General features: G+C 31.3%; 2 protein-coding genes and 2 long non-coding RNA genes across 10 annotated transcripts; 2 read left to right on the forward strand and 2 right to left on the reverse strand.

Moving 5' to 3' along the window:
* The first annotated feature begins 1,558 nt into the window (after positions 1–1,558).
* LOC145977126 (uncharacterized) lies at positions 1,559–3,628 on the forward strand. The gene is made up of 3 exons (XR_014440421.1): positions 1,559–1,649; positions 2,697–2,783; positions 3,264–3,628. It is a non-coding gene; the product is annotated as an uncharacterized LOC145977126 (long non-coding RNA).
* Positions 3,629–11,549: 7,921 nt separating this feature from the next.
* LOC145976580 (uncharacterized) lies at positions 11,550–12,564 on the reverse strand. Its single transcript, XR_014440272.1, has 3 exons — positions 12,439–12,564; positions 12,036–12,105; positions 11,550–11,745 (listed from the first exon to the last, which is right to left on the reverse strand). It is a non-coding gene; the product is annotated as an uncharacterized LOC145976580 (long non-coding RNA).
* A 6,182-nt stretch (positions 12,565–18,746) lies between these two features.
* LOC145977191 (uncharacterized) lies at positions 18,747–27,004 on the forward strand. 7 transcript variants are annotated; one of them, XR_014440454.1, is made up of 10 exons: positions 18,747–18,963; positions 19,227–19,468; positions 19,543–19,917; positions 20,008–20,202; positions 21,969–22,176; positions 22,252–22,352; positions 23,517–23,804; positions 23,876–23,966; positions 24,094–24,237; positions 25,367–26,692. XR_014440454.1 is itself a non-coding variant. In XM_083108969.1 (5 exons), the coding sequence occupies exons 1-5, from the start codon at positions 18,923–18,925 to the stop codon at positions 26,815–26,817; spliced, it is 978 nt and encodes a 325-aa protein (XP_082965095.1). In that variant the 5' UTR covers positions 18,747–18,922; the 3' UTR covers positions 26,818–27,004. The 7 variants fall into 7 exon arrangements, 2 of the variants coding, with proteins under 2 accessions (XP_082965095.1, XP_082965096.1); XR_014440455.1 differs by lacking the exon at positions 23,517–23,804 and having other exon boundaries at positions 22,252–22,395; XR_014440453.1 differs by lacking the exon at positions 23,517–23,804.
* Positions 20,203–23,288, reverse strand: LOC145977195 (uncharacterized). The gene is made up of 4 exons (XM_083108977.1): positions 23,130–23,288; positions 21,292–21,630; positions 20,886–21,127; positions 20,203–20,774 (listed from the first exon to the last, which is right to left on the reverse strand). Exons 2-4 carry the CDS (start codon positions 21,516–21,518, stop codon positions 20,602–20,604), a joined length of 642 nt encoding a protein of 213 aa, XP_082965103.1. The 5' UTR covers positions 21,519–21,630; positions 23,130–23,288; the 3' UTR covers positions 20,203–20,601.
* Positions 27,005–27,176: the final 172 nt, after the last annotated feature.

Consider the following 27,176-nt stretch of genomic DNA (forward strand, 5'->3'; position numbering starts at 1 on the left):
AGAGATACAGGGGAGGAAAAATTGAGGAGGAAAAATTTTTTTATTTATTTTTATTTTTCTTAATAGAGTTTTTAAACAGAGAATATAATACATATAAAAAATATATATTACATAATTATAATATATACAACGTAAATTATAATTAATTTGCAATTACATAAAAAACACATTACAAAATATTAAATTATGTAATATAAAAATAATTACATTACAAATATATATATTACAAAATTTAATGCAAAATATATAAAATACAATGCATTAGAAATATGTATTACAAAATATAATACAAATTTAATATAAATTATAATCTTAAACTTAATACAAAATAAAATTTATTACACGAAAGTGTCCAAAGTATACGTATAATATAAAATTTACTAAAAATTTTTACATAGACCAGACAAGACTGATTAGTGATGATTAATTACACGATATTTATTATTAATAATCGACATAGAATAATAGAATTTAATTAGTTTTATATAAATAACGTATAAACGTAAATAATCATGATCAAAAGAGTCATTAATAAAATTATTGATCATTTCTTCGATTGTAGAACAAAGTATTTGCATTATTGACGCATTTCGTGCAGACCATGAAAAGAAATATTTAAAACGTGTAAAGATAGAACAAGCTTTGATGTAAATCAAAGATTAAATAACAAAATAAATTGCGATTTAAAATTCGCGAAAAAATGCGACGAATAAATAAATCGACAATAATCGAATATTCACACACACAATTGCGAGATACGCATAATTTTTATAATATAATAATCGAATCAATAGACACGCGTGCGATATAATTATTATCACACAAATGTTGACAGACGAAGATATTTTAGCAAACATTTGTGATCCGTATGAACATAAAATTCACTGTCCGATTTATTTGCGATTAATATATACGCGACTTGATACGAATTTCACGATTGAGAATAAAATACATATCCTATTTCGCGCATGATTAGCTGAATAACAAGAAATGAGCTCTATAAGCTTTAAAATATAATTAAAAATTGCGTTGTGGCCACGTTTAATAGAAAATAACGGAACGAATGATTTTCATTAATATAATTATCGATCGTCTTTTAAATTATAAAAGAAAATATTTGCACTACCAGCATTTTGCACGATAAATATTAAAAACAATAATCAAAGACGTGGAAAGACAAAGCTTCAATGTATAAGTCAACGATTAAATTATAAGACAAATCGCGATTTAAAATTCACGAAAAAACGCGACGAATAAATAAGTCGATAATATGCGGAATATTTGATCGCGATACGTATAATTTTTATAATATAATAATCGAAGCTCTCAATAGACACGTGCGCGATATAATTATTATCACGTAAATATAGAAAATCGAAAATATTTCAACAATCATTAGAGGTCTGTAATGTTTGTGAATATGCAATTCAGCGACCGAATTACTGCGAATTTTTATAAGATATATCGCGATTTAAAATTCACGATAAAACACGACGATAAATAAATCGATAATATTCAAACTATTCAACTGCAAATACGCGAGTGACATACCGGTAATATCCGATAAAAAGAGAAGCGATCTTAAAAATGGAGAACGATTAACATCTTGTTTCTACATCAGATTTCGCAAGATCAATCTGCGAAGAAAAGTTAAGTGATCCATTGAACGTCGGGAATTCCACTGTAGGAGAGAACGAATCCTGGATCTTCCGGACTATTCCCGATAGCAATGATTTCAGTATTAAATCAAAGACAATTATCCCTCGTCATTATTTTCAATTCACGAAATTGATATTTACGTCAGAAAACATGTTCTTCCATTACTAAGAAATATATTTCTTTATTGAAAATTAAATGGATATAACCTTTGTTATTGAAATGTGATTACGAACGATTATATTTATAAATAATAAAATACATACATTATTGGAGTTTGTGTTAAATGTGCGAACACATAATTTGGGGTACCGTCTGCGCGCGCGAGACGAATCGAACCCGATAACAGCAAGATTTAAAAAATTTCAATTCGAATAGTGTTCAAAATAAAATAAATGAAATAGTTTTAAATATATAATTAATTCTAGATTAATTATCTAGATTCTTATTCTTGTAACGTTAAAATTAATAATAATTTTTCTTTTAATCAATATCTTACTGATATAAGGGTACCCATTCGATTCGTCTCTAAATTTTTAAGTATTCGCACATTTTATGTAACATTCATGTATAATTTCGCGTATATATAATATAGCATATTAACAAAAATTATAAAAATATTTTGGATTCGTTAATTTGTGCATGTATTTTAAATAATTTTTTCAAATTAATTAACAATTAATAAAATATATTCGTTCGTAATCATTTTTATCATAAAAATTAATAAAAATTAATTAAATTATGAAATTATTTAAAAAATTAAAATTTATACACAACGCTATATCCATATTTAATCTACTATTAAATCTATCTGGCATTATATAAACAATAATAATACCAATCCTAATAATGAAGAACATTTTTTAACGAAGAAAAGAAAAGATACATTTCTCTCATCTAAATATATATTATTTAAATTATTTCGACGTTAAAGAAGCGTATCGTCGTTGAATTACTACCAAAATCATTGCTTTCGGAAATTGCCAGGAAAACCTGGGATTAGTTCCAATCTTACAGTAAAAATTCCCAATTTTTAACAGAGCACCGAACTAGACGTCGCGAATGGATCTCACAAGAACCGGTGAGAAATAATTCTCCATGATGAAAATCGTTTCGACTCCTCGGCGGTACGAGCCACGCAACTTTTATTAACGTTTATTTAACGGAAGGAACAACGATAACTCTTTTATTAAAACGATAATTTCGTCTAAGAATGCGAAAAGAACGCGAGAAAAACACGGTGATTTCGCAACCGTAATTTATTAATTTATTTATGAATATTTTCCGATACGAAATTCGTAAATACAAATATAACTGAAAAAACAAATTAATAAATTCATAATAATTAACTCGTGATTCTATAATATCGAAGGTGATCGTTAAATTTTGTGAAGCTAATATTTAATCGTTGACTTATCACATCAAATCTTCACACTTTTATTCGATAATTCTGTATATTTAATTAGCAATATTTAGGAATATTATCTGACGAGAGGGACAACGATAAAAATCTTTTGTTAAACGATAATTTTGTATAAGAACTTGTATTAAAAATTTTATATTTGATCGCGCGATGTATATACTTAATATGTATACCTATACATTAGACGGCACTCCCGGTTTCGGTACGAGCGAAAATCCCATTTCACTTACAAGAATCAACTTCGAGTCAACCGGTCGGGATTGCAACGATACAACGAGCAAGGACTAAGCCCAAACCGGAAAGAAGACGAAACGATTGACGGAAATAGAGGAAAATGAAGTTGACCAACTCTTTTTCGCGCATAATTATCTTATCTCGTATCGAACCTGGACCCGCTAAGCACGATTTCAGGTGCTCCGCCCGGACATATTATGCCTCCCGCGGTTGCTATATGCTACACCAGGCTAGTAGACGGCAAAAGAAGAGGATACCCACATTTTTTAAATGCTTACATTCAGCAATTTAGAAAATGGGGAGGCAACCCCTTTTACCGAGCGAAAATCGTGCCTAGGGGAATCCACTCGACTCCTCGACAGGGTTAACACACGCAGTGCGTGTGGCTGTAGACGAGCAAAGAGAAGGAACCCATTGACGACCATTCCGAGCAATCGATCGAGTTCTAACTAATTCGGGCCGAATCACTTGACGAAGCACGAAGCAAGAGTGTACGTTGCATAGCAACGTGTGCAAACTCGAAACATCCCAGTTAGTTGGCATCGGAAGTAGAGACTCGTAACAATAAGGAAATTGGGATTTTATACGAAAAATCCAACGCGGAAGCGCGAAAACGCGACGACGCGAGAATACTACAACGCAGAAATGCGGTAACGAAATGCCGCCGTCCGCGACACGTTGACGGTACCGACGATGGAAAGTCGATGACGCAATGTAACTCTTTTATTAAAACGACAATCGCGTCTAAGAACGCCAAAAAGAACGCGGGAAAAACATGGTGTTTTCGCAACCGTAATTTATTAATTTATTTATTAATATTTTCCGATACGAAATTCGGAAGTACAAATATAACTGAAAAGCAAATTATTAAATTCATAATAATTAACTCGCGATCCTATAATAGCGAAGGTGACGCGAAGAGAATGCGGAAAGAACACGGTATTTTCGCAATCATAATTCAATAATTTATTTTAAGAATATTCAGTTCCGCGCGATATGGAATTCATAAATAGATAAATCTAACGGAAAGCATATCATTAAATTTATAATAATTGACTCGCGATTCTACATTTTATATAAAAATTTTCCGAATTTATTAATGACTCTTTGATATGAAAATATAAATAGTTATTCTTTTACGAATATTTCAAAAATGTATACTATAGAAACAAATATGTTAATTTAACGAATTAATATTATACGTATACTTACGTATATAATCATATATATACATATAATATATACGTATAATCATTATACGTATACTTTCGATAATTTTTCGTGTAATTTACATAAGAATGTATTCACGTAATTTACAATCGTAAATACAATTTCATGTAATATAATTATAGTTATAATTGTATTTTATACAACTATGTCAATAATTAAAAATATCAATATTAGATTTAATTAATATACAATTATAACTATTTACAATTTACATCGTAAATAGACACAATACGATTTACAATCGTAAATACAATTACATGTAATATAATTATAGTTATAATTGTATTTTATACAACTATGTTAATAATTAAAAGTATCAATATTAGATTATAATTAATATACAATTATAACTATTTACAATTTACAAAACACAATTTATTAATTACAAAGTACAATTTACAAATTATAATTTATGATGTTATCAATATCAAATAAATGTACTCAATTTATTCAAATGTTTAATAACATAAATAATTTGATATTGATAACATTAACATTTGGACTTAATATTATAGCTATATATTCATTTACACATTTATATGATATATTTTTAATTTTTAAAATTAAATATAACATGCTAAAATATATCTTGAACATTTATAATTATGCAATTTGTTTAATCTTCTTGAAAATAATTTTGATAATTTAAATTTCATTTTTAAAACATTTTTAAAAATAAATTCAATTTAATTTTTTAAGAATAATTTTAAATTATTATAAAGAATTACAAAAGTATCCAAAATATACGTATAATATAAAATTTATTAAAAATTTCTACATAGTCCAAACAAGGCTGATTAGCGATGATGAATTACGCGATATTTATTATTAATAATCGACATACAATAATAGAATTTAAGAATAGAAATTAGTTTTATATAAATAACGCTTAAACATAAATAATCGTGATCAAAAGGGTCATTAATAAAATTATTGATAGTTTTTCCGATTGCAAAAGAAAGTATTTGCATTACTGGCGCATTTTATGTAGATTATTAATATTCAAAACGCGAAAAGATAGATCAAGCTTCGATGTAAATCAATGATTAAAGTACAAGATAAATAACAATTTAAAATAAGCGAGAGAGCGATAACGAATAAATAAATCGATTATTAGGAATAGTTGATTACGATATGCATAATTTTTGTAATATGATAATCGAAACCGCTAATAGACAGCGCGCGACATAATTATTAACAAACAAATGCGAAGATATTTCAAGACATTTGAGATTTATAATATTTGCGAATATAGAATTTATTAGAATTTATTACAAATTTTTAGAAGATAAATCGTGATTTACAATTCGCGAGAAGACGCGACAAATAAATAAATCGACAATATTCGGAATATTTGATTGCGATATGTATAATTTTTATAATATAATCGGAGCCCCTAATAGACACGCGTGATATAATTAATAGAGAATAACGGGTTTAATAGACACGCGTGATATAATTAATAGAGAATAACGGAACGAATAATTTTATCAAAGTCTCTCTCTAATAATTTAATTATCTAACTATATCTCTAACTATCGATGTATTAGTAAAGTTTAATAAGATTTATATAATGATTTAAATAATCGCGATTTTAATCATTAATAAAATTATCGATCATCATCTTAAAAAGTAAAAAAAATATTTGCACTATTAGCGCAGACTATAAAATACAATATTCAAAGACGTGGAAAGGTAGACAAAGTTCCGACGTATAAGTCAACGATTAAATTAATTATAAGATTAATTATAAGATTAATTATAAGATAATATTAAGTTATAAGATAAATCGCGATTTACAATTCGAGAGAAGACGTGACAAATAAATAAATCGACAATATTCGGAATATTTGATTGCGATATGTACAATTTTAATAATATAATCGGAGCACCTAATAGACACGCGCGATATAATTACTATCACGCACAAGTGCAAAGATATTTCGACAGATATTTAAGGTCTGTAATATTTGCGAATTTATTTGCGATTAATACGCTATTTTATAGAAATATCGCTATTGAAAAATACATATTGAAAATACATACATCTCGCGCATGATTAGTTAAATGAAATAAAATAAATCTTAAAACTTTACAATTTTGAATATAATTAACATATAATTAAAAAATCGCGTTGTTCGGTACGTTTAATAGAGAATAACGGAACAAATAATTTTATCAAAATCCCTCTCTAATAATTTAACTATCTAACTATATCTCTAACTATCGATGAATTAGTAGAGTTTAATAAGATTTATATAATGATTTAAATAATCGCGATTAATCTTTAATAAAATTATCGGTCATCTCCTTAAATAGTAAAAAAATAAATATTTGCACTACTAGCGAAGACTATAAAAGACAATATTCAAAGACGTGGAAAGATAGACAAAGTTTCGACGTATAAGTCAACGATTAAATTATAAGATAAATCGCGATTTAAAATTCACGAGAAAACGCGACGAATAAATATAATGATCGAAGCTCTCAATAGACACGAACGCGATATAATTATTATCACGTAAGTATAAAAAATCAAAAATATTTCAACAATCATTTGTGGTCTGTAATGTTCGTAAATATACAATTCACCGACCGATTTACTTGCGAATTTTTATAAGATAAATCGCGATTTAAAATTCGCGATAAAACGCGACGATAAATAAATCGATAATATTCAAAATATTCAACTGCAGATACGCAAGTGACATACCGGTAATATCCGATAAAAAGAGGAGCGATCTTAAAAATGGAGAACGATTAACATCTTGTTTCTACATCAGATTTCGCAAGATCAATCTGCGAAGAAAAGTTAAGTGATCCATTGAACGTTGGGAATTCCACTGTAGGAGGGAACGAATTCTGGATCTTCCGGACTATTCCCGATAGCAATGATTTCAGTATTAAATCAAAGACAATTATCCCTCGTCATTATTTTCAATTCACGAAATTGATATTCACGTCAGAAAACATGTTCTTCCATTACTAAGAAATATATTTCTTTATTGAAAATTAAATGGATATAACCTTTGTTATTGAAATGTGATTACGAACGATTATATTTATAAATAATAAAATACATGCATTATTGGAGTTTGTGTTAAATGTGCGAACACATAATTTGGGGTACCGTCTGCGCGCGCGAGACGAATCGAACCCGATAACAGCAAGATTTAAAAAATTTCAATTCGAATAGTGTTCAAAATAAAATAAATGAAATAGTTTTAAATATATAATTAATTCTAGATTAATTATCTAGATTCTTATTCTTGTAACGTTAAAATTAATAATTTTTTTTCTTTTAATCAATATCTTACTGATATAAGGGTACCCATTCGATTCGTCTCTAAATTTTTAAGTATTCGCACATTTTATGTAACATTCATGTATAATTTCGCGTATATATAATATAGTATATTAACAAAAATTATAAAAATATTTTGGATTCGTTAATTTGTGCATGTATTTTAAATAATTTTTTCAAATTAATTAACAATTAATAAAATATATTCGTTCGTAATCATTTTTATCATAAAAATTAATAAAAATTAATTAAATTATGAAATTATTTAAAAAATTAAAATTTATACACAACGCTATATCCATATTTAATCTACTATTAAATCTATCTGGCATTATATAAACAATAATAATACCAATCCTAATAATGAAGAACATTTTTTAACGAAGAAAAGAAAAGATACATTTCTCTCATCTAAATATATATTATTTAAATTATTTCGACATTAAAGAAGCGTATCGTCGTTGAATTACTACCAAAATCATTGCTTTCGGAAATTGCCAGGAAAACCTGGGATTAGTTCCAATCTTACAGTAAAAATTCCCAATTTTTAACAGAGCACCGAACTAGACGTCGCGAATGGATCTCACAAGAACCGGTGAGAAATAATTCTCCATGATGAAAATCGTTTCGACTCCTCGGCGGTACGAGCCACGCAACTTTTATTAACGTTTATTTAACGGAAGGAACAACGATAACTTTTATTAAAACGATAATTTCGTCTAAGAATGCGAAAAGAACGCGAGAAAAACACGGTGATTTCGCAACCGTAATTTATTAATTTATTTATGAATTTTTTCCGATACGAAATTCGTAAATACAAATATAACTGAAAAAACAAATTAATAAATTCATAATAATTAACTCGTGATTCTATAATATCGAAGGTGATCGTTAAATTTTGTGAAGCTAATATTTAATCGTTGACTTATCACATCAAATCTTCACACTTTTATTCGATAATTCTGTATATTTAATTAGCAATATTTAGGAATATTATCTGACGAGAGGGACAGCGATAAAAATCTTTTGTTAAACGATAATTTTGTATAAGAACTTGTATTAAAAATTTTATATTTGATCGCGCGATGTATATACTTAATATGTATACCTATACATTTAGACGGCACTCCCGGTTTCGGTACGAGCGAAAATCCCATTTCACTTACAAGAATCAACTTCGAGTCAACCGGTCGGGATTGCAACGATACAACGAGCAAGGACTAAGCCCAAACCGGAAAGAAGACGAAACGATTGACGGAAATAGAGGAAAATGAAGTTGACCAACTCTTTTTCGCGCATAATTATCCTATCTCGTATCGAACCTGGACCCGCTAAGCACGATTTCAGGTGCTCCGCCCGGACATACTATGCCTCCCGCGGTTGCTATATGCTACACCAGGCTAGTAGACGGCAAAAGAAGAGGATACCCACATTTTTTAAATGCTTACATTCAGCAATTTAGAAAATGGGGAGGCAACCCCTTTTACCGAGCGAAAATCGTGCCTAGGGGAATCCACTCGACTCCTCGACAGGGTTAACACACGCAGTGCGTGTGGCTGTAGACGAGCAAAGAGAAGGAACCCATTGACGACCATTCCGAGCAATCGATCGAGTTCTAACTAATTCGGGCCGAATCACTTGACGAAGCACGAAGCAAGTGTACGTTGCATAGCAACGTGTGCAAACTCGAAACATTCCAGTTAGTTGGCATCGGAAGTAGAGACTCGTAACAATAAGGAAATTGGGATTTTATACGAAAAGTCCAACGCGGAAGCGCGAAAACGCGACGACGCGAGAATACTACAACGCGGAAATGCGGTAACGAAATGCCGCCGTCCGCGACACGTTGACGGCACCGACGATGGAAAGTCGATGACGCATTGGAACTCTTTTATTAAAACGACAATCTCGTCTAAGAACGCCAAAAAGAACGCGGGAGAAACATGGTGTTTTCGCAACCGTAATTTATTAATTTATTTATGAATATTTTCCTATACGAAATTCGTAAATATAACTGAAAAAACAAATTATTAAATTCATAATATTTAACTCGCGATTCTATAATATCGAAGGTGATTGTTAAATTTTGTGAAGTTATTATTTAATCGTTGACTTATTATATCGAATCTTCACACTTTTATTCGATATTTCTTTATATTTAATTAGCAATATTTAGGAATATTATCTGACGAGAGGGACAGCGATAAAATTCTTTTGTTAAAACGGTAATCTTTTATAAGGACGCGAAAAGAACGCGAAAAGAACGCGAAAAGAACGCGAAAAGAACGCGGAAAGAACACGGTATTTTCGCAATCATAATTTAATAATTTATTTTAAGAATATTTAGCTCCGCGCGATATGGAATTCATAAATAGATAAATCTAACGGAAAGCATATCATAAAATTTATAATAATTGACTCGCGATTCTATAACAAAGGCGTTCGTCAAATTTTATAACGCTTATATTTAATCATTAATTTAGCATCGAATTTTTACATTTTATATAAAAATTTTCCGAATTTATTAATGACTCTTTGATATGAAAATATAAATAGTTACTCTTTTATGAATATTTAAAGAATATATACTATAAAAATAAATATGTTAATTTAATGAATTACTATTATATAATCATTATACGTATACTTTGGATAATTTTTCGTGTAATTTACATGAAAATGTATTTACGCAATTTACAATCTTCTTAAACATTAATAATCTTGCAATTTCTTTTAGTATTCCTGAAAATAATTTTAATAATTTAAATTAATAATTTAAATATTTTCATTTTTTTAGCATTTTTAAAAATAAATTTAATTTAATTTTTTAAACTGAAATAAAGCCAAATTACAAATTTCTCTATATTATATTAGACTGCTAACACGGCCATATCTCATATGATAAAATGTAAAACAAAGGCAACCATTTATAACTGGACAGAATTTATACCGGGTATCACAGAATTTAACATAACATAACTATCGCTCTCGAAAGATGCAATTGTAATTTATATGAGTATCGATTGTATATTTATTTTAATAATTGCTGGTTATTGCTTATATTTATTTAAATACTATATTTTAATATTTTTTAACTACTTATGTTCACTTTAATCACTATCTCGTAGAAGTTTATATTTATTTTAATAAATGCCGGCAAAAATTGACAGTACGACATAATATGTATATTAATCTAATCTGTATATGTATATCCTGCCCAAATGTAAATGGTTATTCTGGCTTCAGCTGTTAGCGGCCTGGTATAATATATAAAATTCTTATAATATAAAAGTCTCTATGCAGATTTACCAATAAAAATTGATTGATATTATAATAATATATGTAATTAATAAATTTTTATAGAAATGAATAATTTATAATAAAATATAAAATTAATATGTGTATAACATTTATCATATTACATTTATCACATTACAAGTTATTTCATTAATTAATCATTTGGCTTTACATTAAGTTTAAAAACAATATTTACAACAAATGTTGTAATGGATGAGCTAATAAGAAATTAGAGTAAGATAAGTGAATAAGATAAATGCGCGTTATAAGCGAATAAATTAGCATTAGATGTAATTGATACAATTTTTAGTGTTCTTTATTTTTAATAAATTAGGTAAAATCTATACAAAAATAATCTTTTCTCTATCTTTTTTCTTTATAATTAAAATACTGCAATATATTTTCGCAATGGATGCAATATATTTCGAACGAATTTATTAAAAGTTATTTAATTTAATCTATTCTAGCTCATCCATTTTAAGGCAACGGATTTATCTACAATCTCTATGAATCCGTTACTTTAAAATTAAATAAAAGTTTTTATCACTTACCGGAGCATTGATGTGCCACAGCGGAGTTGTCATTATCGAAGCTACGTTGTCTGTAACATACAAATATAAAATTCATTTATAACAAAGCTCAAAATACAATCAATATTTCAAAAAATTATTATTGTGCGGAATTTCATATCCGGTGTGTAAAATAATAAGCAGATATAAACACGTGGGAAGATTTTATAAATTTTAAAATTACTTTTCAAATAGAAATTTTTATATATGATTTTTATAAAAATCTTTCTCTCTAATTTTCTCTTTAATTCCTTTAAATTATAAGAACGAATTATTGTGCGTACGATTTATAACAATTGATATACAAATAATAAATATTCACCATCAGGTTGCTTCGCCGATGCAAGATGCCTCTCCCAGGCCTCCTCCTCCTCTCACAATAGTTTGTTGGTCTGTAACATACAAAGAAGATTCAAATTGTAGTCACGGTCAAAAAATTATTATTATATGCATTTAATTTTATATCCGACGCACATAAATAATAAGCAGATAAACAATTTTATAAATTTTGAAAAAAATTCTACTAATAAGTAATAATTTAATAATTCTATTAAAAGCTATTCAAACGTAGAAACTTTTAAATTACAGTTTTTATGTAAAAATTTCTCTCTTTTTCTCTTGTTTAAGTCATGTATATAAAAAATCAAATTACGCGATTAATTACTTAATTTAAATCGCGCGTACGCAATTAATAAATAATTATATATAAGCGATAATTTATTTACCATAGAGTTGCTTCACAGGTGCCTGATGCCTCTCCCAGGCCTCCTCCTCCTCTCATGTTGTTGACGCGCGATACTTTCAACGGCACTCCCGCATTCACGAGCGATATTTTTATATCGCTATTTTCGCTATTTTACGCGCGATACTTAACGATTTCCGCACTATTTCGATGCAATTAAAAATTTTATATTTGATCGCGCGATGTATATACTTAATATGTATACCTATACATTAGACGGCACTCCCGGTTTCGGTACGAGCGAAAATCCCATTTCACTTACAAGAATCAACTTCGAGTCAACCGGTCGGGATTGCAACGATACAACGAGCAAGGACTAAGCCCAAACCGGAAAGAAGACGAAACGATTGACGGAAATAGAGGAAAATGAAGTTGACCAACTCTTTTTCGAGCATAATTATCCTATCTCGTATCGAACCTGGACCCGCTAAGCACGATTTCAGGTGCTCCGCCCGGACATATTATGCCTCCCGCGGTTGCTATATGCTACACCAGGCTAGTAGACGGCAAAAGAAGAGGATACCCACATTTTTTAAATGCTTACATTCAGCAATTTAGAAAATGGGGAGGCAACCCCTTTTACCGAGCGAAAATCGTGCCTAGGGGAATCCACTCGACTCCTCGACAGGGTTAACACACGCAGTGCGTGTGGCTGTAGACGAGCAAAGAGAAGGAACCCATTGACGACCATTCCGAGCAATCGATCGAGTTCTAACTAATTCGGGCCGAATCACTTGACGAAGCACGAAGCAAGAGTGTACGTTGCATAGCAACGTGTGCAAACTCGAAACATCCCAGTTAGTTGGCATCGGAAGTAGAGACTCGTGACAATAAATGAAATTGGGATTTTATATGAAAAGTCCAAAAGTTCCGCGAAAACGCGACGACGCGAGAATACTACAACGCGAAAACGCGGTAACAAAGCGCTTGCCGTCCGCGGCACGTTGACGGCACCGACGATGCGAAAGGGTACTTAGCTTCCCATTCAAGCATCTTAAGATTTATCATAAATAGAAAAATTTAAGATAAACCTCAAGGCACCATCCAAGTACTAAGCCCTCCCACCGCGACAAGGTGTACCCCATGGGAGGGTTATATTATATATAATTTTATATATAATATAATACATAATTTGAAATTTATTTTGTAATATAGTACATAAATTTAAATTCGCAAATATAAACGATAAATAAAAATATAAAGGATAAGAGAACATCTATTATACAAAGCAATGTTCAAAATAATTGATTTTAAACCTAATTATTGCGCGCAATTAATTTTTACATTTTTACTTTTAAACTGCGTAATTACAAAATAATATATATTTCTTAGATATAAACTTTTAAAAATATGATAAATAAAAAAATTTCTATTTTTTTATATATGAAATATTTAAATAAATATATTAATTTGAAATGTTTTATAAAACATAAAAGTATCTGAAAATATTAATTAATAAAAAATTTTATAAATGTTTTAATTATTTTAAAATAAAATGGAATATTTTTTATAAGTTTATGTATTATATATGTTATACAATTTAAAATCACTATTAAATCACAATCAAAGAAATAAAACGAAACGAGAAATATGTATATTTTGAATATATATATTATTGATAAATAATTTATATATTGTTGCGTCCGCGGAACGCGGTATATATCGAACGCGATATATATCGAACGCGCGCGACACAATCGGCATACGCTGACGCTCGTGCACTCGTAAATAATAACGCTTTTTAAGGTACACAAGAATTTTAATAAATCGCGAGTAACATACAAGAATTCAGAATAATCGTAAAACGGAAAGAATTTGATAATATATGAAACGTCTCACATCACTACTTCACTGCTCAAGAGCCACTGAGCGAATGATCGTAAGTCAAGAACATTACCGCGGTACTGTTTATATCGCCTGGGTCGACTATGTAAAGAAAGAATTTGATAATATATGAAACGTCACTACTTTATTGCTCAAGGTACTGTGCGAATGATAATAAAGCTGTGTAACGTATTAACAATAGCGCGATACTGTTTATCACAAATAGATGCGCGTCCGCACAACTTGACAGCTGGACTCTCTGACAGTCGTTGTTTATAACAATATCTTGACAACGCGCGCGAAAACGATCTTCTTCGAAAGAATTCAACCGGTGACGAATACATTCAGCGGGACGGGACGCGGGGACGCAACAATATAATAAATAATGAATGTGATAAATAATTTATATTAATGACTTACATCATATCTTATTGATCCATCCACTTCCAAAACCTCCTTTTTTCTTTTGCTTCCTTCGCTCTTTTCTCGTGGCACTTTAATCCTCGTTGCACTTACACTTATTCACGAAAAGTTCCTCGTTGCACTTGCAATTGTGTTTAGAGAAAGAATTTGATAATATATGAAACGTCTCACATCACTACTTCACTGCTCAAGAGCCACTGAGCGAATGATCGTAAGTCAAGAACATTACCGCGGTACTGTTTATATCGCCAGAGTCGACTATGTAAAGGAAGAATTTGATAATATATGAAACGTCACTACTTTATTGCTCAAGGTACTGTGCGAATGATAATAAAGCTGTGTAACGTATTAACAATAGCGCGATACTGTTTATCACAAATAGATGCGCGTCCGCACAACTTGACAGCTGGACTCTCTGACAGTCGTTGTTTATAACAACATCTTGACAACGCGCGCGAAAACGATCTTCTTCGAAAGAATTCAACCGGTGACGAATACATTCAGCGGGACGGGACGCGGGGACGCAACAATATAATAAATAATGAATGTGATAAATAATTTATATTAATGACTTACATCATATCTTATTGATCCATCCACTTCCAAAACCTCCTTTTTTCTTTTGCTTCCTTCGCTCTTTTCTCGTGGCACTTTAATCCTCGTTGCACTTACACTTATTCACGAAAAGTTCCTCGTTGCACTTGCAATTGTGTTTAGAGAAAGAATTTGATAATATATGAAACGTCTCACATCACTACTTCACTGCTCAAGAGCCACTGAGCGAATGATCGTAAGTCAAGAACATTACCGCGGTACTGTTTATATCGCCAGAGTCGACTATGTAAAGGAAGAATTTGATAATATATGAAACGTCACTACTTTATTGCTCAAGGTTTCTGTGCGAATGATAATAAAGCCGTGTAACGTATTAACAATAGCGCGATACTGTTTATCAAGGTCTAACACGGTGTTATTGATAATTCTCTCGTTGCCGAAATATTTTCTGTAATATAAAATATTCGCGCGCGGAATATTAAATTATAGAAGTATTTTAATTTATTGATTTAAATTGATTATTTTTTAACAATTTATCACGGAGCCTTTCGTTATGCTATTTATTTGCATTTATAATTCGATTGTTTTATATATATATATATATATATACTTTGTGTTTTCTCATAATCCAAATTATTTTTAGATTTTCAACTAGAACGATAAAGTAACACGGATGAAATATATTTGTGGCTAGGTATTGAAATAATAATTATTGTCCGTAAAGATCGCAACGATCGAAGCGATTATTTAACATTTTGGATTCCTATCATTTAATCGATTCTCGATTAAATTGAACATTGTTTAATTAACAAGGATTGTTAAAATTTAAGGTATTGGTCGAAATATAATTAATTCTAATATTGTTAAAGAAATATTATTATAATTAGCATCAATGATCGGAAGATCATAACATAATTAATTCTCTTATCTCCTTTTATGTATCTACTGTTTCAATTTTTAATCGCGGTAATGAATGATTGCGATTCAATAAAAGTTTATCGTTGCGCTACAGTTTCATGTCGTTAATTAATTTTTGATTAATTATTATTTATTAATATTTATAGCAAATTATGTTTCGATGCTAATCGTAATTGTGTTTAGTAAAAAAAATACAATATACGAAGCATTTCTCACTGTTACTTTATTACTCGAGAGTCACCGTGCGAATGATAACAAAGCCGAAGCATGGCGCGCTACTGTTTATGTTTTATATTGCCAAAGTCAAATACCGTGTTATCGATAATTCGTTGCCAAAATATTTTATATATTATAAAATGTACCTTAACGCGGAATATTAAATTAATGAAGTATTTTAATTTATTGATTAAAATTGATTATTTATTAAACAATTTATCTTTTCATTATGCTAATTATTTGCATCTATAATTCGATTCAGTACTACGTGTTCTCTCACAATCCAAATTACATTTAGATTGTTAAGTAGAACAATAAAGTAACACAGATGAAATATATTTGTGACTCTATATATTAAAATAATAATTATTGTCCGTAAAAAATCGCAACGATCAAAGTGATTATTTAATATTTTGGATTCCAATAATTTAATTGATTCTCGATTAAATTGTACATTATTTAATTAACAAGAATTGAGAAAATTTAAAGCTTTCGTCGAAATATAGTTAATTCTAATATTGTTAAAGAAATATTATAGGCATCATTGAGCGAAAGATTATAAAATAATTAATTCTTTTATCCCCTTTTATGTATATCCTGTTCCAATTTTTATTTGCAGTAATGAATGATTTCGATTCGATAAAGATTTATCATTGTGTTACAGTTTCACGTCGTTAATTAATTTTTGATTAATTAATATTTATTAATATTTATAGCAAATTATGTTTCGATACTAATTGTAATTGTGTTTAGTAAAAAAAATACAATATACGAAGCATTTCTCACCGTTACTTTATTACTCGAGAGTCACCGTGCGAATGATGACAAAGCCGTAACACAGCGCGCTACTGTTTATATTTTGTATTGTCAAAGTTGAACACCGTGTTATCGATAATTCGTTGCCGAAATATTTTATATATTATATACGCTAACGCGGAATATTAAATTATAGAAGTATTTTCATTAATTAATTAAAATTGATTATTTATTAAACAACTTATCACGGAACCTTTCGGTATGCTAATTATTTGAATTTATTCGATTATTTTATTTTCAAAGTCAAATTCTATAATATTTAGTTTTGCATTTTAGAAGACTGACTTAGAGCGAGCTAAATAAATAAATAAATAAATAAATAAATAAAAAATAAATAAATGATGTTGAGAAGAAAAAGAAGACACATAAATAAGTAAATAAATAATAGCGTGGAAAGAGAGAACATACTAATATTTTTATATAATAAATTATTATTAATTAAATTATTTATATTTGTATTATTTAATAAGTTAGCGCTGGAAGTGCTAACTTATTTCCAGTCATGACATCTCTCAGGCCGGTATTCATAGTCCGGTCTTATATTTAAGATCGTCTTTAGTTCATCTTCAGATAATCCATAGCCAATAAAATGATACATACAATATCTAAAGATGAACTTAAGACGATCTTAAATATAAGAACGGACTATGAATACCGGCCTCAGTCTTCTCTCTGCCTGAAAACGATATGCCCTCTATGGACACTAAAACGTGGACATGACCTACGAAGTAGTCCACGAATGTTCTCAGAAGGTAACATATAATGTGCACAATTTTTGGTTTTATTCCGTGCTATGTGCACGAAATACCGCTAGCACCATAATTACATCGTGGAATGTCCTACAGCCGGCGAAAAAAAATGGAATCTGAACATAAGGGTCAAAGGGATCCAGTCGCGTTCTCCAATTTATTGAGGAGAAAGATAATTAGAAGGTAAGAAAATTATTCAAAAAATAAAGGTATTGCAAGATTCATTTGTTTTTCGACAATATTCCACTTCGCGTGGCGTTATAAATAATTTTTATTATAGTTTTACAATAATATAGGTTTACAATAAGTTTTATTATAATTTTTACAACAAAGCATAACTTGATATATGATATTTTATTTTAAAGATATTTTGTCCCGCGAAATAGAATATACAATATATGTATATTATATATTATGTATTATTATGTATACTATATTATTGTTATGCATTATGTTATTATATATTATTATGTACTTTTCAATTTGATTATATTGTTATATTAATTTTGTAGTAACATTTATATTTTATAACTATATGTATATATTTATTTATATTTTATTTCTTTATTCTGTGCATAAAATTAGTGTGTTAGGTATATTATTTAATTTATGTATATTAATTTTAATTTTATGTTTTTAATTTCCAAAAATGTCTAAGTAATTTAAAAAAAATATTAAACGGAGTCTATGCAGACCCTCATTCGATAATATTTAAACTACTTCATTGTACTATTTTAAATTCGTCTGCGCATGCGCAAAAATGCGGGCCCATCAACGCGCATGACGTAGCTGCGCCAGTACTGCGCGGATGTGGGTGTGTTGAGTGAACACGTTAGGTTAAGTGCTTCGAAATCAAAGTTATTGTCGTTTCAATCGTTTCGTTAAAAAGGTATCAATTTATCGCACTTGCGTCAGAATAGACGCTATAATTGAATAAACGTTTTGTGGACGACCAGCTTGGCAAATATGGACGACAAACTTCGGCAAATGGAAGATGAAATGAACAGGTATGACGCGATCTAATTTCGATTCAAGTTGTATAATCTTCTGTTTTTTTCATAATTATAAGATATTATGCGGTCTTATTTACTTCCCATTCCTTTTTTTCATTCTGCATGTGTATAACTGTACATGTGCTAATTCGAAATAACGTAATAAATTACAATGTATACGTGAGTACGACATGTTTGGATCTACTTGAGATTGAGAATTTTAATGTGTTTTTTTCAAGTTTTACACTTGATTAATCCCTTAAATGTTAATTGAATAGATTTGAAGCTGAAATCGGAGGGCAGCTTGTAACACCAATTGTACGACCAGTAATTGGTGCAAATACATATAGTCAAGTCGCTAGGCAATTGGAACAACATGAACTTCCTACACCAGTAGTTGCGGCAGCTGCTGCAGCGACGTTAGCATTTCCCCCAATGATCGGATTCCCTCCACCGCCACCACCTCCACCTCCTCCTCCACCTCCACCAATGTTAATTCCTCAACAAGTTGCACGACAAGGTAAAGATTGCATATATATCCAGAAATAATATGATGGAAATTTCTTTATAATAGTATAATTACAATTATTACAGGTACAGTTCCCATTACAACATATTCCTCACCCGCACAAATAAGTAATCCATATATATCAAATATGGTTGATCCGTGTCTAAGTGCAACCCCAAAAACATACGATTCTACGTCAACGCCAATGATCCATCCTGAAATTATTGAACAAATTATCAATACAAAAATACCTGAAGATGAGGGTAAAAAGAAACCAAAAGTAAAAGGTGTCAGCACAGCTGCTGAGTTAGCTATTAGCCAAGGCAAAGCAAGTTCCATTATGGCTAATGCTAGTGCAGAGGAGAGTCATCCCAAGGGTAAAGGAAAAAAAAATAAGAAGATTATAAGAACAGCCGGCGGTCAAACGTGGGAAGATCCTTCTTTGCTAGATTGGGACGAAGGTTAATAAACAAATATTATATATTTATTTAAGAAAAACTACTTACTATTCTCTTTCAGAAAATTGCATTCTAACAATATCCATGTTGCAGATGATTTCAGAATATTTTGCGGGGATCTAGGAAATGATGTCACTGATGAAATGTTGGTGAGAGTATTTGGAAAATATCCTAGTTTTCAAAAAGCAAAGGTAGTCAGAGATAAACGGACAAATAAAACCAAAGGCTTTGGATTTGTGTCTTTTAAGGATCCACAAGATTTTATCAAAGCAATGAAGGAAATGAATGGTAAGTTATTTATTTATTTATTTTCTTATAGACTGTCTATGTTGGACAGAAATTTTTTCGATTATAATGGTATTTTCACATAATATTCAAGTGCTATCGCTCGCGTAATGTGGATGTAATATATTTAGATAAAAATATAATTTATTATGCAAATTGTATACTAAAGAAAATACTGCATAGAGAGAGATGTAAAAATTACACTCTCGGATATTAAAACAATTGACTATCATTGAGACAAATATTGACAATTGCATTAAGGAGCTACTTATTTGCACATTTTTAAAATATATCACAAAGATCAATATGTCTCTCTTTTTTTCACATTCTATCTCTCTCTTTCTCTCTTCTCTCTTTTTCAAGGTGATACTTCGATATTAAATATATCACCGTTATTCGTTTCTATTTTCCGAACGGGGCCCAACCATATGATATAAAAAGTTGTGGTATGGTCCAATATTGTCTCCTCGGTTGTACAGTAGATTGACTGTTTCGTGGGGCGATACGCGAATTAGGATGTTCTACAAACGGCGTCGAACTTTCGGTCGTTACACCGGTTTCTTGTCGTTGAGACGCTGTTGTGAAAAAAATTATTTTATTTTTACTCTATAATAAAATAAATTAAAAGATATTTTACTCTATAATAAAATAAATTAAAAGATATTTCTCCCCGCATTAGTACTTACGTGATATTGCCGTAACTGCGTGATTTGATCGCGGATTCATGTACAGAACTGAAAACGGCATGCCACCGGCGCCCCAGCCACGGGACATAAATACATCCTTCTTCGTGGTTCTAATCGGTATTTGTTTATTAACTGGTAAGGGCGCTCGAATTTCTCGCCCTGCCTCCTCCGACATGCTATCTTTCCACGATCCTAACATGATTTCGGATACCGAGTTCGCAATTTGACGCCGAGATTGCAATCTGTCAAATACGAGAGGACATTGATACATAAAAATATTACTGAAAATATAAAAAATGTATGACACGGAGTTATTTTAATTAATCAAAAAGTATACGCGTAAGTATACAAAATATGATATCACGAGAAAAGGAAGAAAGTAAATCATCTACGTATGTGCACATACCTTGAGGTATCGCTGTCTTGTTCGGGTACAATGATATTACTGTCGTATGTTTCTGATTTCGGTAACCATTCCCAGCATTGCCCATCGGAGGAACACGCCTTTATTACAGGTACCAAAACATTTCGGCTCCAAATGTCCTTCGCATCTAATAATGGCGCTGCGTAACCAGTCATTGTACACAATATATTTAATACGAATATTAAGAGCAGTCTAGAAACTATCTCCATTCTTATAGAATATTTCGTATTCGCGACACTTGACGCGTGTCGTACAATCAATTATCGTCGTAATATCGCTGCGCTAACGAAAAATTACGTTCGCCTTTGCGCTCGCGTTTGCCTAAAAAAAAAGAAAGTAAATACAGATAAATTTATAAAGCTGATTATGCGAAAATTCTCAACAAACATATTCTCCGCGTATTATCGATTTAACTTGAAAATAAAAGATATAAGACAAAACATATATATGTTTTAGTTGTTTTATATTACATCTCTTTTATCACATGTCATTTAATATAAAACATAGCGTATACACGAGTGCGAGAGAGAATTTCATTAAAATAAACCACTACACCATGTTTATGTAGCTATTTCTAAACATTGTGCTTTTTTTAGCCCGCTTTTAAAATAGATAACTCGTTGTAGGCCGTTCGCTTTCTGTAGATATTTTGTTTCCAGCGTTTTGAAAAATGGATGAGACAAACATCGCGAAGGAACGTCCTCGGGAATGTTGGCTAGTTTTAGCGTTTGAATTGTTTTCGAAATGGCATTTACGATGAAAGTAATGTCAAGGAACGTATAAGGAAGTCTTTTTTAATATCGTACGCCTGGGAGAGTGAAGAAGTTCGATTAATCATTCCGCAATAACGACTTTGTGGACAGACAAGTATGCTGTTTACGTTCTGCCGCGAAATTTCTGCAACGGGTGATACTATTTATATAATGTTACTCCTAATTTTAGCGCCCCGCTAAAACATACACGCATCCTCGCGTGCTATCACACGTCGTGACGGCAACTTGGAGCTGATAGAGAGGAGAGATGTTACTTTTCAATGTTACGTTGTAAGTGAAAGAGGAAAAGTATCCGAAACATCCGGCTTCATAGGTACCCGATGACATTTTTACGAGAGTGAAGAGATACGATATGCCATTAAATTTCGATATTTCTTTTCCTTTCGTCGCGATGTCATTCATATTTTTAAATATTATTCATTTATTACATTTTTATCGCGCTTTTATAATTATTTTTATAGTTTGTATTCGCATTTATCTTTCATATATCTCTGTCTTTTTGTTATATATTAGCACAATGTGGCGCGAAAAGGTACACGTTGATCTCGTCGACGCGAAATCATTTTATCCTTACTAGTTTTATAGCAAACAGCTGAGCAAAGGCATTAATTTGTTTTGCGAAATTATTGAATCAAATCGATGATATAACACGGTGGAATATTTGAGATACTTTATCACGTGATACACATTATCGCATCTATATATAATTATCGCACGATAATACATTAACACATTTCTATATATAATTAGCAAGATTTTTTTCGAGATTGTAACTAACAATGTGTAGTTGTAGCGATAACGGAAATCACCCTCTCTCGCGAATATATGTTATACGATTCGAACAGATGCATACGATTATTTGAAAGTCACCGTAAGAATTTTATAATTCGATGATAAAATCACGTAATTATAGTATAAAAGTCCAAAGAAAGATCAGCAAAAGATTGAATCAGGTTTCGCGTTTTGCGAAAAATTTCTTGCAATGTGCTTGGTTCTTTTTTTTTTTTAAATAACCGAAGAATGAGAAGAATAAAAAAAAACACGTACCTTTTCGGGATACGCGGATCGTTCGTTCGTTCGTTTGACTTTCGCGTCCACTTCCTCGGCATACACTCTCGGAATGAACTCGAGACGGAACCGTATCGACTATATACCCGGTTCCCGGTTAACCGTTGGGGTGGATGCGACCAAGTGCGACGGGAAGCCGAGCGTTTCGCTACTCATTCAACAACCCCTACTCTCCTAGTACGAATTCTCGTAACACCCCACCCTCTTTGCGACAACCAATTGAAAATCTCGCGGTGGGCCGCGCGAATCGAGCAGATTTTTTTTTTGCTTATTATCGTCGTTCCTCGTCCTTACTATTCTTATCATCATCGTAGCCGTTATCATTGTAATTTTTCTTTTTCCTGTGATTTTTCTTTTCTATTTTAGGTAGATTCTTTGCACACGTAGAACGAATTAGAACGAGTCAGGTATTTTACACATTATACATCTTGTATCCTTGTGATTTACAAGCGTATGTCGTTTAATACCTAGGTGTTATTCCAAGTTGAAAGAACAACTTGGATTTTTCAAATAGCTCTCCTCAATATCTTACAATATTTACAATGTAGATAATGATAGATTCAACAAGTTATAATACAGCAAAAACTTGATTTTATATAGCAGTATCAGACACATTATCCCTTCGCGATATAAAAAGGCGATGTAAAAAAAATGGTAAAAATATAAAGTGTATTTCAACACATGCTTCATTAAAGACAATCAGCTGATAATCTAATTCACGGTAGGAACGATGTAACACAAAACGAGATACAAAGCGTACACGATTCTTTCGGATTACGACGCACAATCGAATATTTCGGACTCGAAGATGACAAGGTAATCCAAGACGAGAGTATGCAAGGAATGTTGTAAAATTGTATTATTTATATATTTACCAAGCTATACCCTCATTTTCAATTTTCGATGCCTGTAATGTACGATAATAAAATACGCGCGCTGAAAGATCGGTGACTCATACGGTGGTGAAGATACGCATGAAAATTTGTCGAAATTTCGTAGTCGCGGACGAGTACGTGGGATTCTGTGGAAGGATTTATCGCACAACGTGGAATGCGTTTCCCCGCCATATAATGTCAAAGGAATCGAGGTCTCTCTTTTATTTGAAAATATTCTAGAATATTATGTATATATTAAAATATGTCATATATGAAATAATATAAGAGAGAAAGATTTCATATTATTTGTACGAAATAAAAATATATAAAAGTAGAGAGAGGAAAAGAGAGAGAGAGAGAAAGAAAGGGAGAGTTAAAGAAATTCAGACATAGTTACTAGGGATATATCGCGGAATCGAGTAGACGCAACAAGTAGTTTGAATGAACGAGCGAGTAAACGCAATGCCAGGCTGAGAATATCGCGTGTGCGCGTATATAATACATACACATACATATAAATATATATATACATATAATGTGCGAGAAGGAGTTCTGGATATGATGAACGATAGAACGGATATGTGATTCGTAGTTGCTTGAGGTACTTGCAGAACCAGAGATTAATCGATGGCTCGCAAGTGCAACCTCGCAATACGCTGATCAAACTTACACAGCTGATCCACATTCTCCTCTCGATTACATGATTTTGTCTCGAGTAACTTTCACTTGAGTAATGTTTAAACGTTTTCTGTATTCTCATATTGAAGAGCACTTGGCTTTTTCATAATTTTTAAATATTAATATTACAGCTTGAACAAAATTAATAACGAGAAATAACATTTTAAATACGACAATGTAATAGGATATATTCTTTTATATTCGAATCGAGATATGATACGATTGTGCGGTAAATGCGATGTTGTGCCACGTGCGGCATCCAACTTTTGCAAAAACGCGCGCAAACGAGAAAAAAATAATATACAATTTTATTACACTTTATACACTGTAATATTCGAATCCGGTTTAAAGCATGATAAAATGAAAATTTGTTTCGCATCATCCACACACGGAGAAAATATTATAGTAAAAATGACAATATATAATTTTTGTAATTGTAAAACATATTAACATATAAGAGAAAAATCATAATATTTTTATTCAATAATATTATACTTATTATATTTTACAAAGGAATATTGTAATTATTGACATTTTGATAAACGAATGCATAATTTAAAATTTCTATAAATATTCTAATGTTATGTTCCAGCTTTATAATAAATGTTGTAAGAGGAAATATATTTTTCATGTAATTTGTACTGTAAAATTTTCTCCGTGCAGAAGCCGCAAGAAAGTGACAAAGAGTTCGACGCGTGGGCGAGCTCGAGAGAGAGAAAAAAAGGAGAATGAGAGGACCGAGGTCATGAGCCCCTTCGACGTAATGCGTTCTCTTTGGCGGAATTTCTCATTGATGCCCGGCTATTCGAATGGATATTTTTGGCCCCACTATCTCGCGCTCTCGGGATTTCGATGCAACTGCATATACGGGTTACGCACAAGCCGCTTTTGTTTTCCGATACTGTTGATTTAATAGCGCTTAGCTTTTACACGTCCTTCGAGGATACGAAATACGAGAGTATCTACGTAAAGTGTATGTAGATATCGCGCGTAATATAAGATATCACATGGTGTACATTATAGTGTACTTTGTGCGATGATCGACGACGGCGGAGAATTCTGTCTACTTTTTAGATCGTAACTTTAGAATGCTTTCAAGTTTTTTGTGCGTCATCGAAAATTTCGTTAGGTTTTCCTTTATAATCGTCAAACCCTAACGCGTCGTGACGACGTCCGAAGGGAGGAGGTTTATTCGTGAGTGAACGCTATGAGACGGATGTGTGTGTGTGAGAGAGAGTTTAATTGATTAGAGTGAGATCCCCCTTCCCTCTGTTTTGCCTGATATTTATATTACATCTTTAATATTTGCATTATCGCTAAGCTTAACTGTATGTCGGATTTTTATCAGCCACGAAATGCATCGCGAGAAGAAAAGAAAGAATTGCAACTCGCATTCTGCATTTTAATTGCAATCCCTGACGAGTTATTTAAATTGCGCGTTTATAAATTTTGCGAATATCGATATTACGTTGGTGTTTCCAAGAAAGATACTTATAGGAAATTCGAAATTGTGAATGGGAAGTTGAGAAGGAATGAATGGCGCGCATATGCAACATAATCCACGAATGGACGGATCGATTCCTATTCGTTTTCTTCTTCGCGGAATACATACTTGGGTGGATAAGAAAACGGCGTGAGAAAATGTAACATCGTCTGTTACCTGTTGCCGCCGAAAAGCCGATAAGCTTAACTTTATGTTAGTATTACGTTACTAGTATTACGTTATTGTTGTTGCGGAAAGCATCAGTGTCAGTATGTTGCGATCGCAAACTAATACTCCTCTTCACTTGTCAAATATTTGATTACATGTATTCGACGTAATAGATTCTATATTCGTAATTACGATCTAGCTAAAATATAAATATTTATGATTGCAGGCAATATATTTTTTTAATAGACCGTGACAGATTAGATATAATGACGAGAGAGGACAGGGAAGCTATTTATTGAAATTTCAATATAATTGATTAGTCACATTATTTGTTTCAGGACGATACGTCGGGTCGCGTCCGATTAAGCTTCGAAAGAGTTCCTGGAAACAGAGGAATCTGGAATCTGTGCGGAAAAAAGAGAAGGAGAAGCAAGCGTTGATTGGACTGCTTACTGGCCGATAAGAAAGAAAAAGAGAGGCGAGATGAAATTCTCATTATTAAATTGTTCATTGACAAGAATATAGATATAATCATTGACAATCGCATCGATTTCACTCTTGATTATACAAGAGAACAAGCATTAGAGTCATCGTGAATGCAATTGTGAGCGAGGATATTCACAAGTTTCATCATCAACCGTTTCGCAAAAGTATATGTCAATAAACTTGCATAATTACAAATCCTGTTACATCTTATTTCTTGATATTATTGTATAGGAATCGTTACAGGATATTTTCCTCTACAAGATAGACGATTTACAACGAAGATTCGCTGCTGCCATTCACATTGCGGATGAACGAGGCGCAACGCGATAACACTGC

The sequence above is a fragment of the Camponotus vicinus genome, unplaced genomic scaffold (genome assembly GCF_025532165.1).
Source record: "Camponotus vicinus isolate PSW18456_S1 unplaced genomic scaffold, iyCamVici1.0 SCAF_9, whole genome shotgun sequence".
In the NCBI taxonomy this organism is placed as follows: Eukaryota; Metazoa; Arthropoda; class Insecta; order Hymenoptera; family Formicidae; genus Camponotus; species Camponotus vicinus.

Excerpts from the sequence above, each read along its gene's own strand:
- LOC145977191 (XM_083108969.1), top strand. The coding sequence starts at position 18,923 with ATGGACGACAAACTTCGGCAAATGGAAGATGAAATGAACAG. Across the intron at positions 19,469-19,542 it reads TCAACAAGTTGCACGACAAG|GTACAGTTCCCATTACAACA; the intron begins GTAAAGATTGCA and ends CAATTATTACAG. Across the intron at positions 20,203-26,692 it reads AGCAATGAAGGAAATGAATG|GACGATACGTCGGGTCGCGT; the intron begins GTAAGTTATTTA and ends TATTTGTTTCAG.
- LOC145977195 (XM_083108977.1), bottom strand. The coding sequence starts at position 21,518 with ATGGAGATAGTTTCTAGACTGCTCTTAATATTCGTATTAAATATATTG. Across the intron at positions 21,128-21,291 it reads CAAGACAGCGATACCTCAAG|ATTGCAATCTCGGCGTCAAA; the intron begins GTATGTGCACAT and ends CGTATTTGACAG. Across the intron at positions 20,775-20,885 it reads CGCAGTTACGGCAATATCAC|CGTCTCAACGACAAGAAACC; the intron begins GTAAGTACTAAT and ends TTTTCACAACAG.